This window comes from Leguminivora glycinivorella, chromosome 11 (assembly GCF_023078275.1).
Source record: "Leguminivora glycinivorella isolate SPB_JAAS2020 chromosome 11, LegGlyc_1.1, whole genome shotgun sequence".
Taxonomy (NCBI): Eukaryota; Metazoa; Arthropoda; class Insecta; order Lepidoptera; family Tortricidae; genus Leguminivora; species Leguminivora glycinivorella.
The window spans coordinates 15,202,785-15,222,546 of NC_062981.1; the positions used below are offsets into that span (position 1 = coordinate 15,202,785).

The following is a 19,762-nucleotide window of genomic DNA, read 5'->3' on the forward strand; positions in this document are numbered from 1 at the left end:
GAAAAGTCATGCATTTAGTTACTGTCGTTAGGACACTGTACACTGAGAGAAAATACAACCAGTTTTCATGTTCGTTCAACAAGTTTTTTGGTTAAAATAGCGTCTACGTGCTCTTTGGTTCAAACAACAAGCTACTTGTCATTTGAATCGGCAATATATTTGAATCAACAAGTCGATTTTATAAAAACAACCTGACATATTGTTTTAAACATACGTTTGGCTGATTCAAATGGATAAACCGCAACAAGTCGAACTTGTTAAATTCACAATGCAAATTTCTCTCAGTGTATCCACTACTTATCAATATTGTAGCTTTCTATCATAAGGTTCTTTCGTTTCATGTCCAAATTTCAAATGGAAAGGAACATATTGCACATATGTGCTTGAGCGATAAACATGAAGCACAAGTACCCTTACGTAATGGAACGCCACGTAAGTATGGGCTGATACCTATTTAAAAGGAAGGGTATGACTTATTGGCTGATTCACGCATAAGTATATGTATTTATTTGCTAGTATCTTGCTAATATTTGAACATAACAGATGTTTGGTACATCATCCGTTTAATTCCAGTGCACGTTCAAACTTCACTGTATGTTCTTAGCTATACTTTCAATACAATCTGGTGTGAAGGCGGACAAAGAGTGCCGAAGCGCGTAACTTTAAAAGTAGCAGCGTTCTTTTACAACTATGGACTTACGTCACATCCCAACAGACAGTGCCTCTTAGTCTATCAGTATACATCTACTCAACGTTATAATTGCACATCTATTGCACTTAACTTACGCATTTACAACAATCTATTCACAGATTCTTATTTACAAATTACATTTTTGAATAAAATTCAAAAACTCACGACCACTTCTGAATCAACGAAATCAAAGTCGTATAATTTTAGGACGGGAGCGAATTTCAAAGAACATACAATTTTACTAAACAAATTTACCCGTACGTTTACAATTTACACTTAATTACATTCTATCCTAATAATTAACATCCGAATTCTATTTCGTTGCAACCGTATTGTTTAATTTTATTGACAACTTCTTTCTTCTGTACTTGGACTTACGAAAATAAACTGTCCGTTTGCTATGTTTAATAAAAAATATTTGAATCACTGCACGAAACTGGGATATTTGCTTAAATATTTCTTATTAACCAAGAAATCGTATTTACACAGCACTGAACAGTGTCCTTCACGGGAACGTCGCTTCAAAGAAAGAAGCGTCAAATTGACTTTAGTAAGGTCGCCAAACAGTGTTGCTGTCTGGTTGTGGGTTTCCCCTTTGTCCAAGGTTATTCACTCTGCCGTCCTCCCCTCTCGCGGCGGCGGCAGCGCAAGAATTCCCTCCACCGAGCAATAACTCCTGCCCGTGGTTCCCGTGCTGCCTGTGATTGTTCGTCGTTGAAGATATCTGATCCATCATTGTCTGTAGCTCATTGTGGTGGTTCTGCGTTGAGTGTATTGAGTTGGAGTGTAGAGGATGGAAGTTATGCGTCTGATTCGCTGCTGTGTAAAGTTGGCTGTATAATAGACTTGCTGGTAGGACAGGGTATAAGGAGTTGTTGCAGTTACTGCTGCCGTAGGAGGTGTTCTGGCTGCCCATTAAGGATGGGAAGTTTGAGCTGTTGGTGTGGTTGGGGATGTTGGTGGTAGTGTTTGAGGTAAGTAGGTCGTCTTGGACGGGGCTCTCGGGTTGTGAGCTGTTGTCGCTGAGGGAGCGCGGGCCGGTGGAGAGGCTGTAGTCGGTGTTGTTGTTGTAGCGCGGCAGCAGGCTGGGGTGGTGCGAGGTCGATGACCCCACGAGCCCGGACAACTGCTGGTCCAGGTCCACTGCCGTCGTGTCGGGAAGCACTGTTAAAAGAAGACTACGGTTAGTATTCTGTACGTTTAAACACAGTTAAAACGGAAATAAGAGTACCTAAACAAATAGGCCTTGATTATAATAGAGGCAATGTCTAGCCACCAACATGTGGTAACTCTTCTCGAATACATATTATTTCGCTTATAAAACAGCTTTTTGGAAAGTGGTTACCTACAGCAATTCAGGTTTTTGTACAATATCTATTAGGTTCCTGGTATTTAACAACAGCATAAATACTCGTTGTGTAGATGCACACATGAAATCAAAATCAAGTAAAATTACAAAAAAAAAAACTAGTCTAAAAATCAAGTCATCAATTTAAAACAGACACTTTTTACCACCTCTCTAACTCTAACAAAGCGTCCTACATCTGTTGTTGTTCTTGGCTTCCTACTCCGAAAATACAGCGGAATGTTTTGTTAGCATCGTTTAATATGGTGATATTTTTCACGTCGCGCGGCGGCACGCATCGGCGATAAATTCATCGGACGATCGGGCGCTCGAGCGCTTGTAAATTATAATGAGAACCGATTTAGAGTTGGTGCACACTGTCGGCCCGCTCTCGCGTATGAATCCGCTAATGCCTATGATAATCGCGAAGAGCGACATTTTTTTTAAAAGGGAAGAACTGTCTTATTTTAAGACGATACAGGAGGGGTCAATTCTTCATACAAACGCTCTCGACGATTTCCTCCCTGGTTTTTGAAGATAGAGCAATGATTTTGTCAACTTATATTATTATTATTTCTATCTGTGTCGGACCGTTTTGATTTTTTTTTGATATTCTTATTTTTAAAGACGCTAGCGCCCATTAAAAATTTCAAAAACGGCCTTATTGATTAGGGCGGAAAAAAGGTGTGGTATTCAAAATTGGCAACAGTCAGTCCAAAATATATTTCAAAGTTATTCAGATTCTCAAATTTCGTTACGATTGATTAAGTTTTGCAGAAGGAAACAGTCGAGAGCGGAATCTCGATTTTAAAGATTTCGCAATATCTTTTTATTGAGTTGCTCTGAATGGAATTTTTTTTCCCGGTAAATCTAGTTAATAACACTAGTATATCTTATACTTTTAAACGAGCAATTCTTGTATATTTATTTATTTATTTATTTATTTATTTATATATATATATTTATTTACACTGACGATCTCGGAAACCGCTCTAACGATTTCGCAGAAATTTGTTATGTGGGGGTTTTTGGGGGTGAAAAATCGGTCTAACTTATCCTTAGGTCCCGGAAAACGCGAATTTTCGAGTTTTCATGCGTTTTTCTTCGCGCGCCATCTCGTGTGCAGTAGTTGTACTGTTAAGACAGAATTCTTTCGGTCGATGTAAGTACTATTTATTGCAAACACTAGATGGCGACACAGGTCAAGGCTAAAACGAATAGAAAATACACTATTTGAGTTTTTGTGGCGAAATGCGCGCCATCTCGTGTGGAGTAGTTGTGTTGTTAAGGCTGAGAATTCTTTCGCTCGATATAGGTACTATTCATTTTTGAACTAGATGGCGACACATGTCAAGGATACAAAACAGAACCGAGCGAAGCTCGGTTGCCCAGATATTTTAACTTTAATTCCCAAATTGAAAGGGGAGTTCCTTTCTTTCTGTGGCGTCTTAATCGGTGTAAACTCGGCGCCCGGTCGTCCGATGAATTTTTAAATTAAGTATAATGAGAACCGATTTAGAGTTGATGCACATCCGCTCATGCTTATGAATCTCATGATAATAAATTGCAAAATGCGATGATGAGTGAGTTACAATCAGATGCACATTGTTGACTAGTTTATTTTGCGATTGCGGCATCGGACGATGAAACCTGACTAACAATCGGAAATTATAAAGTAAAAATGCTTAATTTATATTGGCTTCGGCTGCATTATAAATTCATCCACAGCTACACTGGGATGGTATGAATCTGCAACGCCTGTCACAGATAATGCTTGAAACGTCAAACTCATGCTCCCAGGTGCCGTAGCCGAACGGCATTTCTGGACGCGAAACGAAAACGAAACGCCGCGAAAGGTAGTATGGCTCTACGCAATACGCAAGAGCGATAGAGAAAGATATCTACGAGCGTTTCGTTTCGTGAGCGTTTGTGCCATTCGACTACGTACTCAGGCTCATGATTTCCAGATATCGTAGGTCAAACTGAGCTATCGTTTTAATTAGTATTTTAGGTAGTGCATTCGGTAAGTGTGTCCTGAGCCTTACGTCCGCTGCGCTGGCGGCCAGGACGCGCGGGCGGGGGGTGTATCAAGGATGTCGCTCGTAAAACATGTTGGTGCGTTTTATTTCACCCTTTTGGTTTATTATGGATTAATTACGCCTAACCTTGCCTCGTAAATCGATCATTATTGGCTAACTATAGAAATAAGATGGGGGAAATTTTGAAGCAGCTTATAGTTTGGGTGTAAGATGTAAATCAGTGTTACTGTAAAGAACAGGGAATAAGGCGAATAAGGATCCCAGTTGAGAATTTCATGGAGAAATTATGAATGAATTGATTGATAAATTCGCCATGAACTTTTGTAGGTGATAGTACCTCTACATAGGTATATGTTGCATTGTGGTTTATCAGGCGGGTCAGAGTCACTTAAACGTGGAATGGAAAGAGCTTAGTTTCGCAGTGTATATTGTACTTGATAGAATCAGAAAGGAACTGAAGACATAAAAGAACAAAAACAACCTAGGTACATTAGCCCGCAGGATTTCACAGTTAAAGAGGCAATCGTCTGGAGAGTCTTATGCTGGGTCTACACGAGCTTAGTAGCTAGTGCTTTGTGCGTGTCACTAACACTTGTCACATGCGTGTAAATACATTGTACAAGTGCTTAGTATTAGTGCAACTGCGAGTGCAAGTGAATAGAAGTGGGTTCTATTTTCTAAGCGACGCCCCGGAAAAAAATACTAATACTTGCCACTTTACAAGTGGTGTCAACATTACTGACAAGCGAAGTTCAACTACTCCAGTGATTAGTTTACTTCGTTACCATGGCAATAGCTTGTAACTAATACTATTCTCTAATACCCACATGTAGGCGGCTACTTGCCACTTGTCACTTTGCTGACGAGCCCCTAATCGCTAATACCAGTGACAAATACTAAGCCCGTGTAAACCTAGCATTAGATTGGTGGCCACGAATAGACGTCCATGACTGATGAAAAGGTAGGTGTTATTAGTGCTAAATCCTGAGATGCAAACAGATTCGGTAGATTTCCCCAAACGCCCGGTGAGTTGACTTGTGGCGCTTGTGGCCTAAAAAACATCTATGTAGATAAAATAAAGTATTGCACCTGTATTATTCCAAATTATAGCTGTAGAAAATGTAGTAAGTTACCTGTGTTATTAGTACCAAAGTCCTGTGAGGGTGTCTGGTCCGGTACACTCCCACCGAACCCTAGCGCTGGTGGGTTGAACTGTGGTGCTGTGGGGGCCGCACAAGAGGAGAGGTAGGCAGGGTATGCGCTCGCGCCTCCGTAGCCCCAGTGGGAGTTGCTCGAGCTGAGACCGAATTGGCTCATGTCTGTGGGGAAAACAAAGAATGTAGTGTTATCAAAAAAATAGAAAATATATCCAACTGGTGTTTCGAATTAAGAACTATTTACGAAAGGAAGCCAAATATCTCGATAACTTCTTCATCATGGATATAGTCAGGTATCATATCAGAACCGCCTGTGTGTCTAAAAGTATAATTGGTAATATTGGTATGGCGCCTAGAATATACAATAAATTACCATTAAGCATCTTACGACTTGAAAATATAAAAGAATTATGACTTTGTAGCGGCTAAGGCATAAGTATTACATAGTATTAAAAAGTATCTTAATGATGTATAACAATAATTTAATAAAGTATAGCTGATAATATAAGTATGCATGCGATGCACACAACACATAAATATTTGCATGTCCTTGTGACAAAACATGTAGCTGTTATAAATTGAATACTAAGTTCTCGTAATATTGTCTTCGGTTACCGCGATAGTTACTCATGAAATAAAACTATGGAAACGGATTAAATCGCGTATAATGAATTTAAAATACATCCCGACGTTTCGAACTCTTTACAGCGTTCGTGGTCAACGGGTGACTGAGGAAAAATTAAAATGTGCAAAAGCTACCCACTTACAAGAAATATTAACGAACCATGACCACAAATAATATAGATTTCTAAGGCAGGTTCACACACTATTAATAAAGCCAGTTATACAATATTCAAAAAATTTTACCATTACTCTGTTAAAAAATAATTAACCAATTAATCTACACAAAATTGACAAAGAAACAAACTGCAAATGTCCAACACCATACAACACAAATGCCTCACAGCCTTCGTCGTGCTTGTTCCATTATCAGATGTACTACTGGATCCCAAGCCGGTGGTAAAGTAAAGCCATCCTCTCTATTAAAGTTTGGATATTTCTTGATCTCAATGGCCTCTCGCAACATTCTGGGTATATATCGCTTCTCCTTAGCTTTTTCTTGTAAGTGGGTAGCTTTTGCACATTTTAATTTTTCCTCAGTCACCCGTTGACCACGAACGCTGTAAAGAGTTCGAAACGTCGGGATGTATTTTAAATTCATTATACGCGATTTAATCCGTTTCCATAGTTTTATTTCATGACTAAGTTCTCGTACTCTAAAAAAGCATATTTATCTAAAACTACTAGTTACTAAATACTACAACCACTAGATCCTTCTACCAAATCTCAATTTCTATGCGCCGTGCAGCAAACATACGCATGCAAACTGTCAATAATATCCATAAACAATTGAAAATCCAATCTCCAGCCAGCAAAAAACTTATACGGCCATCCGGAACACGCGCATAGAGATATCCCGCTCGTCCAGTTTATTTTTCCGGGAGCATTACCGGCTTTTATTTTTCGGTATCACGGTTCCGTTTTTGGCCGGCGATCGGCGGAGTCGGTTTTTATACGATACGCGCCCGCCGCGTCGATTTGTGAATGTTTTTTACCCGTTTTGAGCCGCCAGTTAAGTTGTTTTGGGGGTAGCCGGGGATTTTAGCGGTGCTTGTACGTGCGTTCAGATTCTGGATTTTTCGGTGCTGATTGAATCGCGCTTATATGGTTTGGTGCTCATTCGGTTTTGAGTGATAAGGTTTGAGGTTAGATTGCATTTTCAGTTTTCGCCTCGCGCATAAAATTCCCAAAAATTGCAAAGTTGGTTTTAGTTTCTGCCTAGTTTATCTTTTTAAAGGTGATATATTTATACAATAGAATTCATGTTTTTTTTTTCACTCTCTGTAAAAGTGGTGGAAAGCGGTCACCGTAACCTATGGACGCCTGCAACTCAAGGGGTGTTATGCGCGAAGATACTTGATAAAAATTAACAGCGCTTGATTTTCATCAAAGCCAGGTCAGAAACATACCCTTTTAGAACTATTACAATCCACTATGCTCACACTGCTCAAAGAACGGTCACCGAACGTGGACGACAATGTCAAAGCCTTTATTTCATTACGAAGATATCTTCAAAATAGTTACATGTTTAGTGTTTACACCAAGAGACGGGTTCACCTCAGATGACTTTAATTCATTACAATTAAAATCCAATAACCATCCACTTTAGGCCCTGAAAATACTTGACAATAATCACTTATTACCCTTTTACCTGCCTAAGTAAATTACATAACAAGCTCAATAAAGCAAAAGCCGCAGACAGGTCACTCAGGCTGGAGGATAATTAGGGTCCAATTAGATGGTTTGCATCGTGAATGGAGGACGGGATAGTAGCCATAGGTACACTGACAGGACATTGTAAAGAACGCCTATCAAGTACCTGTCCTTATTAATTGGTGCACAAAATACCGACCTCACGTGGTCGCAACGCTCGGTCATGACATGAGGGACCGAAGAAAATGAATTATTGTACTTATAGGCACGATAACAAGTGCTGACGAATAAGAACAATAATGGCCATCCCATAATAACATCTTCTGAACGTCGTTCATAGCCTGGTGCTGCTTGGACGCGACTGCTTTTTATAGCGACAACAATAATAAAATAATAACCTAACCACAAAATTAAAATTTTGAAAAAACCCCCGACCGCGACATAGTAGACCGATTTTCATGAAACATGGCAAAGAATACTCCCGACTCCCAGCTTTCAGATAAATAAAACTAAATCTAAATCGGTTCATCCGTTCGGGAGCTGCGATGCCAGAGACAGACAGGCAAACAGACAGACAGATAGACAGGCAAACAGACAGACAGACAGACACGTCAAACTTATAACACCCCGTCGTTTTCACCCCGGGTTAAAAAAGGCTACTGTAGGGTGGCCTTTAAGGTCCTATACTTAGGCAGGTGGTCATGGGTAGCATGCGGAACCCGCCTAGGAGGTTCGGGTGAGAAGATATTAAGGGCCACCCACACTAGCGTCCGAGCGTCAGCGCCTAGACAACTTATTGGCTAGGTACTGCTCGACGCAGCGATAAGAAAATTGCGCGCCGAAGCTCAAAATACACCATTGTGGGATTATCCTGAGTGCAATTATATACTAACTTATTGAAATTGAAATTCTTTATTTCAGGTCTATCCATAAATTTGTTAATAATACATTGGTTTTACCAGTGCAATCAGTCAACGCAGGGCAGCTTGTGGCGAGCTGTTGGGGAACAGCGACCCCACGTACCCGAGTGCTCCTGGGGAGTTCTGTTACCCGTAAGGCGGGTGGGTGGGACAGTACTCTCTACCTCTGGCTTGCCTTGGCTGGCCGTCCAGAGTGGAGTCGTTAGGGCTACATGCCCCAGGGGTGGAAGTGAAAATTTGCATAAGACGCGAGTTGGTACAGTGTCTTAACAGCCACTGGGCAGAAAGCGGTGTACACCTCTCGACACCCTTGAGTTCTCACACCGGTGTTGCCCTTGAGCCATCTTGGATGTCGCTTTTTGTGGGGGCCCATCTTGTGGGGGCGAGTCACCGTCTGCCAGAAATAAAATTGGATACCGTTTTATTAGGCAGGCGTCCGGTTTTTTATCCATAGCCCAGTATTTAGTCCATCACTTTCATCAAAATAGACCAGTTCATTTTAGATTCCATTAACTCTCAAATAGTCCTTACACCCTGGCGGGTGTTGCCGCTGCGTGTGTCCCATGATAAGGGCAAGGGCAACATCCGCTCGGTGTACCCCTTACATTTCATTAAAGTGTCGAAAGGGCCTCTACGTGTTGGCTTCGGCCCCGCGCACGCCTCCCAAAGGTCCGGAATACCATTGTTCCGTGATGGGAAAGACATTTAGCTTAAAACTAGGTTTTTTATTATAGATAAGGCACATACAGTTTTACACTAGAATACAATAGAATTATTAAGATAAAAAATTAAGTAATTTTTTATTTTATTTTATATCAAATTATTACTCCTACTAATTACTATACTTTGACAGGTGGTGATGGGCGGCATGCGGAACCCACCTAGTGGGCCGGGCGACTCGATCGGGAAGATAATGAGCATGTCACACTACCATTCAAAGGTTCAATGCCATTACACTTACGTTGGCAGGTGGTGATGGGCGGGATGCGGAACCCGCCTAGCGGGTCAGGCGGGAAGATAATAAGGATCATGCCACACTAGCTTCCAGGATTCAATACTTACTTTGGCCACACTAGATTCAAGGATCCAATACTTACTTTGGCAGGTAGCGATGGGTGGCATGTGGAACCCGCCTATCGGGTCGCGTGGGAAGATAATAAGGAGCAAGCCGCACTAGCTTCCAGGATTCAATACTTACTTTGGCCACATTAGTTTCAAGGGTTCAATACTTACTTTGGCAGGTGGTGATGGGCGGCATGCGAAACCCGCCAAGCGGGTCGGGCGGGAAGGGGAAGGGCCGCTGCCCGAACGCGAAGTGGAACTGCTGCTGTTGTCCTAGAAGCGAAAGCACTATCAGTACGATACTAGCTGTTCTTTACGAGAAGCATTTTGGGTTAAATATACTCGTACTAGCTTTTACCCGCGGCTTCGCCCGCGTAATAAAAGTATTCTTATTGAAACGTTTACAAAAAATAAGATTTTCATTTGGATCCGTAGGTTTCTTTGTAGGTACATCTGTCCGCGATTATTTCTATTAAGGTAAAGCGGGGCAATTCTCGACTGGGGGGCCATTGTAACTGATATATTTGCTGTACGGTCCGGTTTTGGCTGACTGTACCTTACACATATTACTATTGTTTTTAAAGAAATTTTCGCAATGATTATAGAATTGTTACACAGCGACCACAACGTAGGTAGTAGGTACGAATATGTATGTATTTTACCTATATAAATATTTATACTGGGGAAACTTCATACAACCCACATAGCCAGTATCTCGACGCTATGGTCGGTAGGGTAAAAAGTACTTCCTTGCATTATCCCTTACATTTTTTTCCATTATACTTATTACAAACGTAAACATATAATAGGCAAGCAAAACAACGATCTTCTTACAGCACATTGTAATAGTTATTACGGATGCAGGATACTCGCCGATGCCTACATACTAATCCCTTCCCACTGAGCCACCTGCATTTTACACTGCCTAGATATCGATTGCCGACCGATTATTCCGACCCCAATCCCTATCTTATCCCTATCTCTATCCCTATCCCTATCCCTATCCCTATCCCGATCCCGATCCCTATCCCTATCCCTATCCCTATTCCTATCCCTATCCCGATCCCTATCCCTATCCCTAACCCTAACCCTATCCCGTTCCTGTCCCTGTCCCTATCCCTGGCCCTGTCTCTGTCCTTGCCCCTGTCAAATTATCATGCTAGGAGGTGAACTTTGAAAAATCCTTTCTTAGTGCTCCTCTAAGGAACTTCCGTGTCAATTTGAAATCTCTTGAACCAGAAGTAAAGATAAAAACTAAAGCTATACTTATAACTATGACGGGGATAGGTCAGGATTGGCACCATTTTCAGACATCAGGGCGTTGCTGGGTCATCGAGAATTAAGACGACGACGATAGTACTTAATCAACGATTTATTTTACATACTTTCAATTTTACAATAACTGATAGGTAAACAACTTGATTTAGAACAATTATAGCGTGGACAGTCCCGAGGTAGCTCTAAGACTTCTTGTTTCTAGCGTGGTCCGCCAGAGAATGCTCTCAGGTATCCCGGCTCCGTCCTAGCGCACGAAGTGGGGACAACTCGTTGGGTGGACAACTGGTTGGTTGTGACGTCAGCTGTCCAGCTGCAACTCTTCGAGCGCTGCGCTACAATTGACTATCCGTGCCAATATCCGGTCTGTCTCCGACAACTATTTTGGATATTTTAACCCCATTGCACAACAACAGGGGAGAAAATTTCTTTTCCACCTCATTAGATTTTAAAATCGTTGTATTTATCGTGATCAGCGACCCGATAAACCATAAAAACGATACCCATATTCTGTTTTTGACTTTACCCCCTATGCGGGGTGCAGGGCTTTTAGGGGTCAAATTTTCAAAAAATCTGAAACATGTATTTAGTCATATGTCTTTAGGAATCCTCCTGTGAAGTTTTGAATAAAATAGTCAAACTAATCTTGTTTCCCCATACAAACTTTGAACCCCCATTTCACCCTTTTAAGAGGAGAATTTTGAAAAATCCTTTCTTAGTGCTCCTCTACGCCATATAAGGAACCTATGTGCCAAATTTGAAATCTCTAGGACCAGCGGTTTCGGCTGTGTGTTGATATGTCAATCAGTCAGTCAATATCTTCTTTTATATATTTAAACCCCATTGCACCACAACAGGTGAAAAGGTATTTCACTTCCGCCTCGTTAGATTTTAAAAACGTTGTATTTATCGTGATCAGCGACCCGATAAACCATAAAAACGATACCCATATTGATTTTTTTACTTTATCACCCCCTTTTCACCCTTTTAGGGGTTAAATTTTCAAAAAACCTGAAACACGTATTCAGTCATATGTCTTAAGGAATCTTCCTGTGAAGTTTCGAATAAAATAGTCAAACTAATCTTGTTTCCCCATACAAACTTTGAACCCCCATTTGACCCCCTTAGGAGGTTAATTTTGGAAAATCCTTTCTTAGTGCTCCTCTACACTATATAAGGAACCTACGTGCCAAATTTGAAATCTCTAGGACCAGCGGTTTCGGCTGTGTGTTGATATGTCAGTCAGTCAGTCAATATCTTCTTTTATATATTTTTTTGATATTTAAACCCCATTGCACCACAACAGGGGAGAAGGTATTTCACTTCCGCCTCGTTAGATTTTAAACACGTTGTATTTATCCTGATCAGCGACCCGATAAACCATAAAAACGATACCCATATTGATTTTTTGACTTTATCACCCCCTTTCACCCTTTTAGGGGTTAAATTTTCAAAAAACCTGAAACACGTATTCAGTCATATGTCTTAAGGAATCTTCCTGTGAAGTTTCGAATAAAATAGTCAAACTAATCTTGTTTCCCCATACAAACTTTGAACCCCCATTTGACCTCCTTAGGAGGTGAATTCTGGAAAATCCTTTCTTAATGCTCCTCTACACTATATAAGGAACCTACGTGCCAAATTTGAAATCTCTAGGACCAGCGGTTTCGACTGTGCGTTGATATGTCAGTCAGTCAGTCAGTCAGTCAGCTTCTTCTTTTATATATTTAGATTTACTTAGTCTACGTTACGGCATGACATTTGAGGACTATCTCAAAGGCACTGGTCCCACCACGAGCTAGTTCCGCTGGGCGAACTAGCTCGTGGTCGCTGGGCGAGTAACTATAAACATCGCTGTGTCTCTTTTATTTACACGGGAGTGATTATCTTTTGTTCGTTTTTATAGCCGATAGCTCATAGCTTACTAGCTCGCGATGGGACCAGTGCCAAAAGGACATAATAGGCGGGACGACTAAAAAAACGTATTAGTCCGTCAGTTAGTTTATCAAAGAATTTTAGACACGTATTTTTTATGTTTTTTGTCATCGGGATCGAATCAGCTCGTGATTCTGAGAAGAATGAGCCCAAACACGTCGAGATCTGGTGAAATTTCACATTCGGGATTTACTCTAAGACCAAATTAAATTATTTCATATGAAAATGATTTATTAAATTGTTTCTTATTTCAGTTTATTCGGCATTTAATTTGGAAAACGCCCAGAGTCGATACAACTCGATTCCCAACGGGTTCCCTAAAATTCTGCAGTATCTGTAGAAGTCCATACAAAAACCCCTCCGGTTTTACCAACAAGAATTTTCACACGTCGCCACTGGGTCGTGCAAAAAATATTCTAATCAAAGACTCATCTAAGCCTTCAATGTACGCAATTAAGTATAATTTGAAACAAAATAACGAAACATTAACAGCACTTCACCTCGACAATTAAAACAAATTGTATTAACAAAATTGGAACCGTCGAATCCAATAAAGGCTGATGTGAACTAACGCGGGTCCTTATTCTAATTCGAACACATGTGCATTACGGGGGAGGCGATAAATTATCGACTGTCTCCGAACAAATCAGGGGGTGGATTTTGGAGACGGGTGACTTGTTTCACTTGGGTCTCATTCGAAAACAGTCTAGTGCTTTCTTTAATGTAGAATGAGAAAGTATTAAATAAGTTTTATTTACCAAAAAATATTGACAACAACAACATACAACATACAATCACGCCTGTATCCCATAAAGGGGTAGGCAGAGCACATGAAACTACTAAATATTGAATCTTCAGGTTATTCAAGATCAGTTTCCAAATAAAAAAAGCTATTTTTTTTAAGTGTTAATACAATTTTACTATCGTGTGCTATAGTCAAATTATATACAAAGGTACATTAAGTATACGTTTTCTTGAAAAAAAAAAACGTTTATTTTGATGCGTCAAGATACTTCAAAATAAATTAATGAAATTAGTAATTTCATCAATTAGTATTTATCACGTCGGCGATGGCGGGATAACTTGGACTCCTTTTTGAAAGATTGGCCAGATGTTGCTCCAAACAGGGATGAGTGGAAAAAGAGGGGGGAGGCCTTTGCCCAGCAGTGGGACACATTAGGCTCTAAATAATAATAATAATAATAGTAATTTAGCCTTCATTTCGTTATGTTTTTCTTGAGGACTATAAATAAGTACTGATATAAGTTAGCAATCGTAAATTTCCTATGTTGCAAAACTAATCTCACTCCGATAGGTAAACGACACAACTTTCGTATTGTATCTTTTCCTTTAAATGTATTAATCGATTCCAGAAAAAATAGCTCAAATACACAATCAGTTAAACACGCATAAAAAATCCACTGAATATCGAGTTCCACAACGATTTCCAAGATTAATTAACATTTCTCGGAGCAAACTGGGACTATTAGTCAGCGCCAGGCGGCACGCACCACGATCGATTTAAGTATCGACTCATGCCTACTTACTATCGATACTATCGATATCGATGTCTGGAGCACGGAGATAAGTGACACTTATAGTCTCAAAAGTCTTAACCTCTACCTACCATGAGTTGCTGAAGTGTCATTTTTGAAATCGTCGAGTTAATCTATGTAATTTTTGATTGAATTTCTCTATAAGTACAATGAATGTCATTTTCGGTGACGTGTATTATTAAACTTCAAACAAAACCGGCCAAGAGCGTGTCAGGCCACGCTCAGTGTAGGGTTCCATATATCCATATCCGATCACCATCAGTCCGTTTGTAGTGACGTAAAAAGCTGTAGGTAAATTATAGCATTAATTAATAAGTAAGTAGCCTCTGGTTCTGGCTAAGGAGAAGCGATATATACCCAGAATGTTGCGAGAGGCCATTGAGATCAAGAAATATCCAAATTTTAATAGAGAAGATGGCTTTACTTTACCACCGGCTTGGGATCCAGTAGTACATCTGATAATGGAACAAGCACGACGAAGGCTATGAGGCATTTGTACATTTGCAGTTTGTTCTTTGTCAATTTTGTGTAGATTAATTGGTTAATTATTTTTTAACATAGTAACGGTAAATTTTTTGAATATTGCATAACTAGCTTTATTAATAGTGTGTGAACCTGCCTTAGAAATCTATATTATTTGTGGTCATGGTTCGTTAATATTTCTTCTATGTGGGTAGCTTTTGCACATTGTAATTTTTCCTCAGTCACCCGTTGACCACGAACGCTGTAAAGAGTTCGAAACGTCGGGATGTATTTTAAATTCATTATACGCGATTTAATCCGTTTCCATAGTTTTATTTCATGAGTAACTATCGCGGTAACCGAAGACAATATTAGTAAGTAAGTAATTGATCTATTGGTATATTTCAGCCTGCCACCGCGGTGCCACTTTTTGCTAGAACTGTCAGCTAGTGAGAGCCTGAATTACTAATGCTTTTGTAAAGAATTTGGCGTAGACAATATTTTATTTCTACTCGTCGACTTTAATCTGTCAATTAGGACGCCACTGAATAAACTATAAGTGCTAACTTTTCAGTGTTGGATAGTCTTTGACACTTGATAACTATAACTATTTATTTCATTACAGTTCACTGTAAGTCAACTATAATAATTTCAAAAATAGAACTTCATACAAATTCTATGCTAATTTGCGATACCTGGAAAATTTGTCTGCATCTGAAATACATTTTTTTTTATCTTTAATATCACTTTATCGGCCAATTAGAGACAGTTATCACAAATGCTTGGTTGTCAGGAAATTCGATGTTGATACAACGGTACGACGCTATCAACGATAACTTTAACTTGAATAATGATATTGTTCGTCTATTGATGATGAAGATGATGACTCACAGAAAAAAATATTGTATACAATAGTGATATAATCAAGTTTTTCACTCTCGTACCGTACTATTAGGCCACTGCAACCTTCGTGGCCTAAACACGGTACTCGACTGAAAAGCTCTATATTATCACGATTGTATAATAGTATTTTATGCAACAGGCGTTTAAAAGAGGTCAAAAAAGACGAGTGGCGTGGGTAACAATATTAAGACGCCACGAGTATTTTTTGATTCAGTTAAACACCGTTGCATACAATACTTTTTCTACGACCATGCACTTACTTTTTAATAGTTTTCTAGAATAACTCGTGAAATTCGCATTGCTTCCTGTATTTTGACTTGTCCTCTGTAATGATCCTGCACTCACCCTGTCGCTTGCACTCCCCCGCGCCGCCGCAACCCCCGGCGACCCGCGCACCCACGCTATATCCATTAAAGGCTTCCTAATAACAATGCTTTAAGAGCTATATCGTATGCGTGGGTGCGCGGGGCGCCGGGCGGGGGCAGGTATCTTTTATGTAGGGTTTTAACGATCTATGCACGACACTGTAAATGACGAATAACAGTTCGGAAGTAGAAAAAATACTATTACGAAAGCAACTGCCATCTTCCAACCCGAGGGCAAACTTTCACCAATCATAATTAAATCGACCTTTTTTTGTTAGATAGATTTTATAAAATGTGGCGTAGAAAAGTTTGCTCTCAGAAAGACCTGGCGCCTCGATATCGCCGCGTGGTGAAAAAAACTATTCAGAAAACCCTTATTCGCGCGTCACGGTGAATGGATCTATATGTGTCGTGTCACATACCTTGTGTCGTGTCAATGCTCCGTGTAAACACGCATCGGCCGCTCGACATCGCTAATCACGTCGTGCCTACGGTTAACCCTATAGTCGCGTAGGGAGGCCCGGATTGTAGAATTTCGATTTTTCTTTTATGAGCTAGTCAATTATTTCTTGTAACGATTCTTCTTCTTCCTCCTACCCTTATCCCACGTTATGTGGGGTCGGTACAACACGTCTTCCTCTTCCATTTTCCTCTATCTTTCGTCATCTCAACACTCACATCTTTCTTTTTCATATCCTCTTTCTCACAATCCATCCATCGTTGTTTGGGTTTACCCCTCCCTCTCCATTCATCAACATTCATCTCCAACATTTTTTTGCCTATATAACACTCATCCCTCCTCATTACATGACCGTACCACGCCAACCTGCCACTCCTCATCTTTTTCGTTATAGGCGCAACTTTCAAACTTCCCCTAATATACTCATTCCTGATCCAATCCATTCTGGTCACTCCACACTCCACACATCCGTCTCAACATTCTCATTTCCGCTACGTGCACTCTCCTTTCATCCTCCACCTTTTTCGCTCAGTTTTCAGATCCATACAATACAACAGGCCTCACAATCGTCTTGTAGATTTTCCCCTTAAGTTTAAGGGGCATCCGTCGATCGCATGTTGTCCCTGAGACCAGGGTGGCTAGCCGAATGGCACAATCGCTCACGAAACGCTCACGAAACGAAGCGCTAGTAGATATCTATCTCTATCGCGCTTGCGTATTGGCGCGACAGAGCCAGCGGCGTATCGCTTTCGTTTGGCGTCGGAGAAATGCCATTCGGCTACGGGGCCTGGCCCCGTAGCCGAATGGCATTTCTCCGACGCCAAACGAAAACGAAAGTTAGTCGGGCTCTGTCGCGCCAATACGCAAGAGCGATAGGGATAGATATCTACTAGCGTTTCGTTTCGTGAGCATTTCGTGAGCATTTGTGCCATTCGGCTACGCACCCTGTCGCCATTTCATCCATCCCGCATTTATTCTATTTTTCACGTCACGGTCACGGTCGATGCTTCCGTCATTTTGGAATAGTGACCAAAGGTAATAGGTACCTAATTACTCGTACAACATATAATGAAGAATAATAAAGACCACAGTATCTCTAGCTAGTATAATTCTCGTATAAACACGCATTCGGCCACGGTGTCAATTAGGCAGTACCTATGTCAATTGTCAATGTTCCGTGTACAGGGCAGCCCGGGTTGTAAAATTTTATTTTTTTCTTTTATGAGCCAGTTATATTTTTATTGTAACGATTGTAATTTGTACTCGTTGGACATGTAATAATGTTTAATGAAGTAATTTCAAGAGCCGCGGTGTCTATGTGTAGTATGTCAATGTTCGGTGTAAACACGCATTGGGCCGATCGACATCGCTAATCATGTGCGTACCTACCCGGCGCGGTTAACCCTTCAATCGCGCAGGAATGCCTGGGTTGAGGTATTTTATTTTAAAACTTTTTTGACCATCCAGCGGGGTTTTGCGGGTATGATATTGTGTGTTTATACTTTTCTTCATAATAAGTTGAATAACGAACCATGAATCAAAAATTAGTTGGTACATAGAAGAATTCAGAGGAGTGAAAACTACGTATGTATTGTATAAATATAAAATGGCGATTTCGCACTGGTCTGCTGGTTTCATTATGACACCAAAACGATTTTATATAATCACACTGTCTATTTGCTTTAACGATGAGTAAACTACTTACACATAAAAAAATTCTTTTCTACGTTTGTTATTCGTCATTTATAAGACCCCTGGGTGGCTAGCCGAATGGCACAATCGCTCACGAAACGCTCACGAAACGAAGCGCTAGTAGATATCTATCTCTATCGCGCTTGCGTATTGGCGCGACAGAGCCAGCGGCGTATCGCTTTCGTTTGGCGTCGGAGAAATGCCATTCGGCTACGGGGCCTGGTCATGCATAGATCTTTAAAACCCTACATAAAAGTCTATTCCCCAAAGTCAGCGACCGCCGGCTTTCCGCGTATGCGCGCAGTAACGAAAAAATTAAAAACATATTGTTTGGCTTTGTAACCATAGCAACGCATTGTCATAACGATACTGCGCGCGTGCGCGGGATGGTTTTGGGCAGCTGCGCTAACAGTGCAAACCTTTGCGTCAAAATACAGGAAACAGTGTTAATTTCACGAAAGTTATTCTAGAAAACTATTAAAAACTAAGTGCATGGTCGTAGAAAAAGTATTGTATGCAACGGCGTTTAACTGAGTCAACTCGTGATGTCTTTCTTAACAATTTTCGGCTTCGCCTTAAATTGTTACCCACGCCACTCGTCTTTTTTGACCTCCTTTAAGCGCCTGTTGCATAAAATAAATACTATATCCAAACATTTGCTAACACCCAGAAACAAACTCATGTCATAGTTTACAAATATTTTATATGTATAGGTATTTAAACATGTGTACCTACACGTATGCATCATTGACATTGTACCTATCAATAGGGAGCTAATAGTCCGCGCCCCTGCAGGTGCCGGTCGCGAAATTCGCGCATAATTCACGCGACAAGCCCGCATTGTCTACACGACGTAATCAAATCGCAGCGGAAGGGTTGACGTTTTAAGCTGCGAAATGCGTTTGTACATGAGTATAAACAGTTTTCTTTTGTGAATATAATAACATATGAGTAGATATTGAACCTATTGAAAACAGGACAAAATATTATGTTTCATGTGTTTAAATGAATGCGTCACGGTAGTAAAGCCTTTTTGAAGTGCGGTCATTTTGAAACATATAATTTGAATTCAAGACTTGAATGAAAATTGAGACTCTTGTACAAAATATTCACACGACAAAAACGTTTCCCCGTCGAATATGTTACAAACATTTTAATTTTACCAAATTCTTGTTTAACGATTAACTATTTATGAATTTTCGAGGGTGTTCAGTAAGAGGAAACCAAAAAAAATTAAACCGTCACTCCACAACAGTCTTTGTTCACACCGTACAAAAAAACAGTCCAATGCAATACCTACCTACACTTCGAACATCGCATTAAATTTGACAAATGCGCGCACACACGTACACTCGTCTGCACACACACACAGCACACATGCCGTTTCCCGCGCTTCAAGTGTATAAATCAACGGGCCAACAATTACACACTTTCATGGCAAGTTGGAATTAGAAACTGTCATTTGCACCGTTCGAGGGACCAAAAAGGGGGGACACAAATGGGAGGGAAAAATCCGCCGTGATCTCTGAAGCGCGTACATTCTCGCTCAACGATTTTAAACCTGTGATCATCTTTCTTTGTAGATACAGCTGGTTTTTCAATGGTTTAGGATGGTTAGATAAGAGG

The 19,762-nt window shown here is 40.5% G+C and overlaps 1 protein-coding gene across 2 annotated transcripts in view; it reads right to left on the minus strand.

Moving 5' to 3' along the window:
* Positions 1-188: 188 nt before the first annotated feature.
* LOC125231409 (runt-related transcription factor 3) overlaps positions 189-19,762 on the minus strand; it is a 50,712-nt gene continuing 31,138 nt past the window's right edge. The window contains exons 3-5 of one of the 2 annotated variants that reach the window (XM_048136855.1): positions 9,660-9,776; positions 5,209-5,394; positions 189-1,855 (exon numbers count right to left, since the gene is read on the minus strand). In XM_048136855.1, the coding sequence (XP_047992812.1) occupies positions 1,239-1,855; positions 5,209-5,394; positions 9,660-9,776 (920 nt within the window). In that variant the 3' untranslated portion in view covers positions 189-1,238. The remainder of the gene's footprint in view (positions 1,856-5,208; positions 5,395-9,659; positions 9,777-19,762) is intronic. The other variant, XM_048136856.1, reaches the window with a different exon arrangement.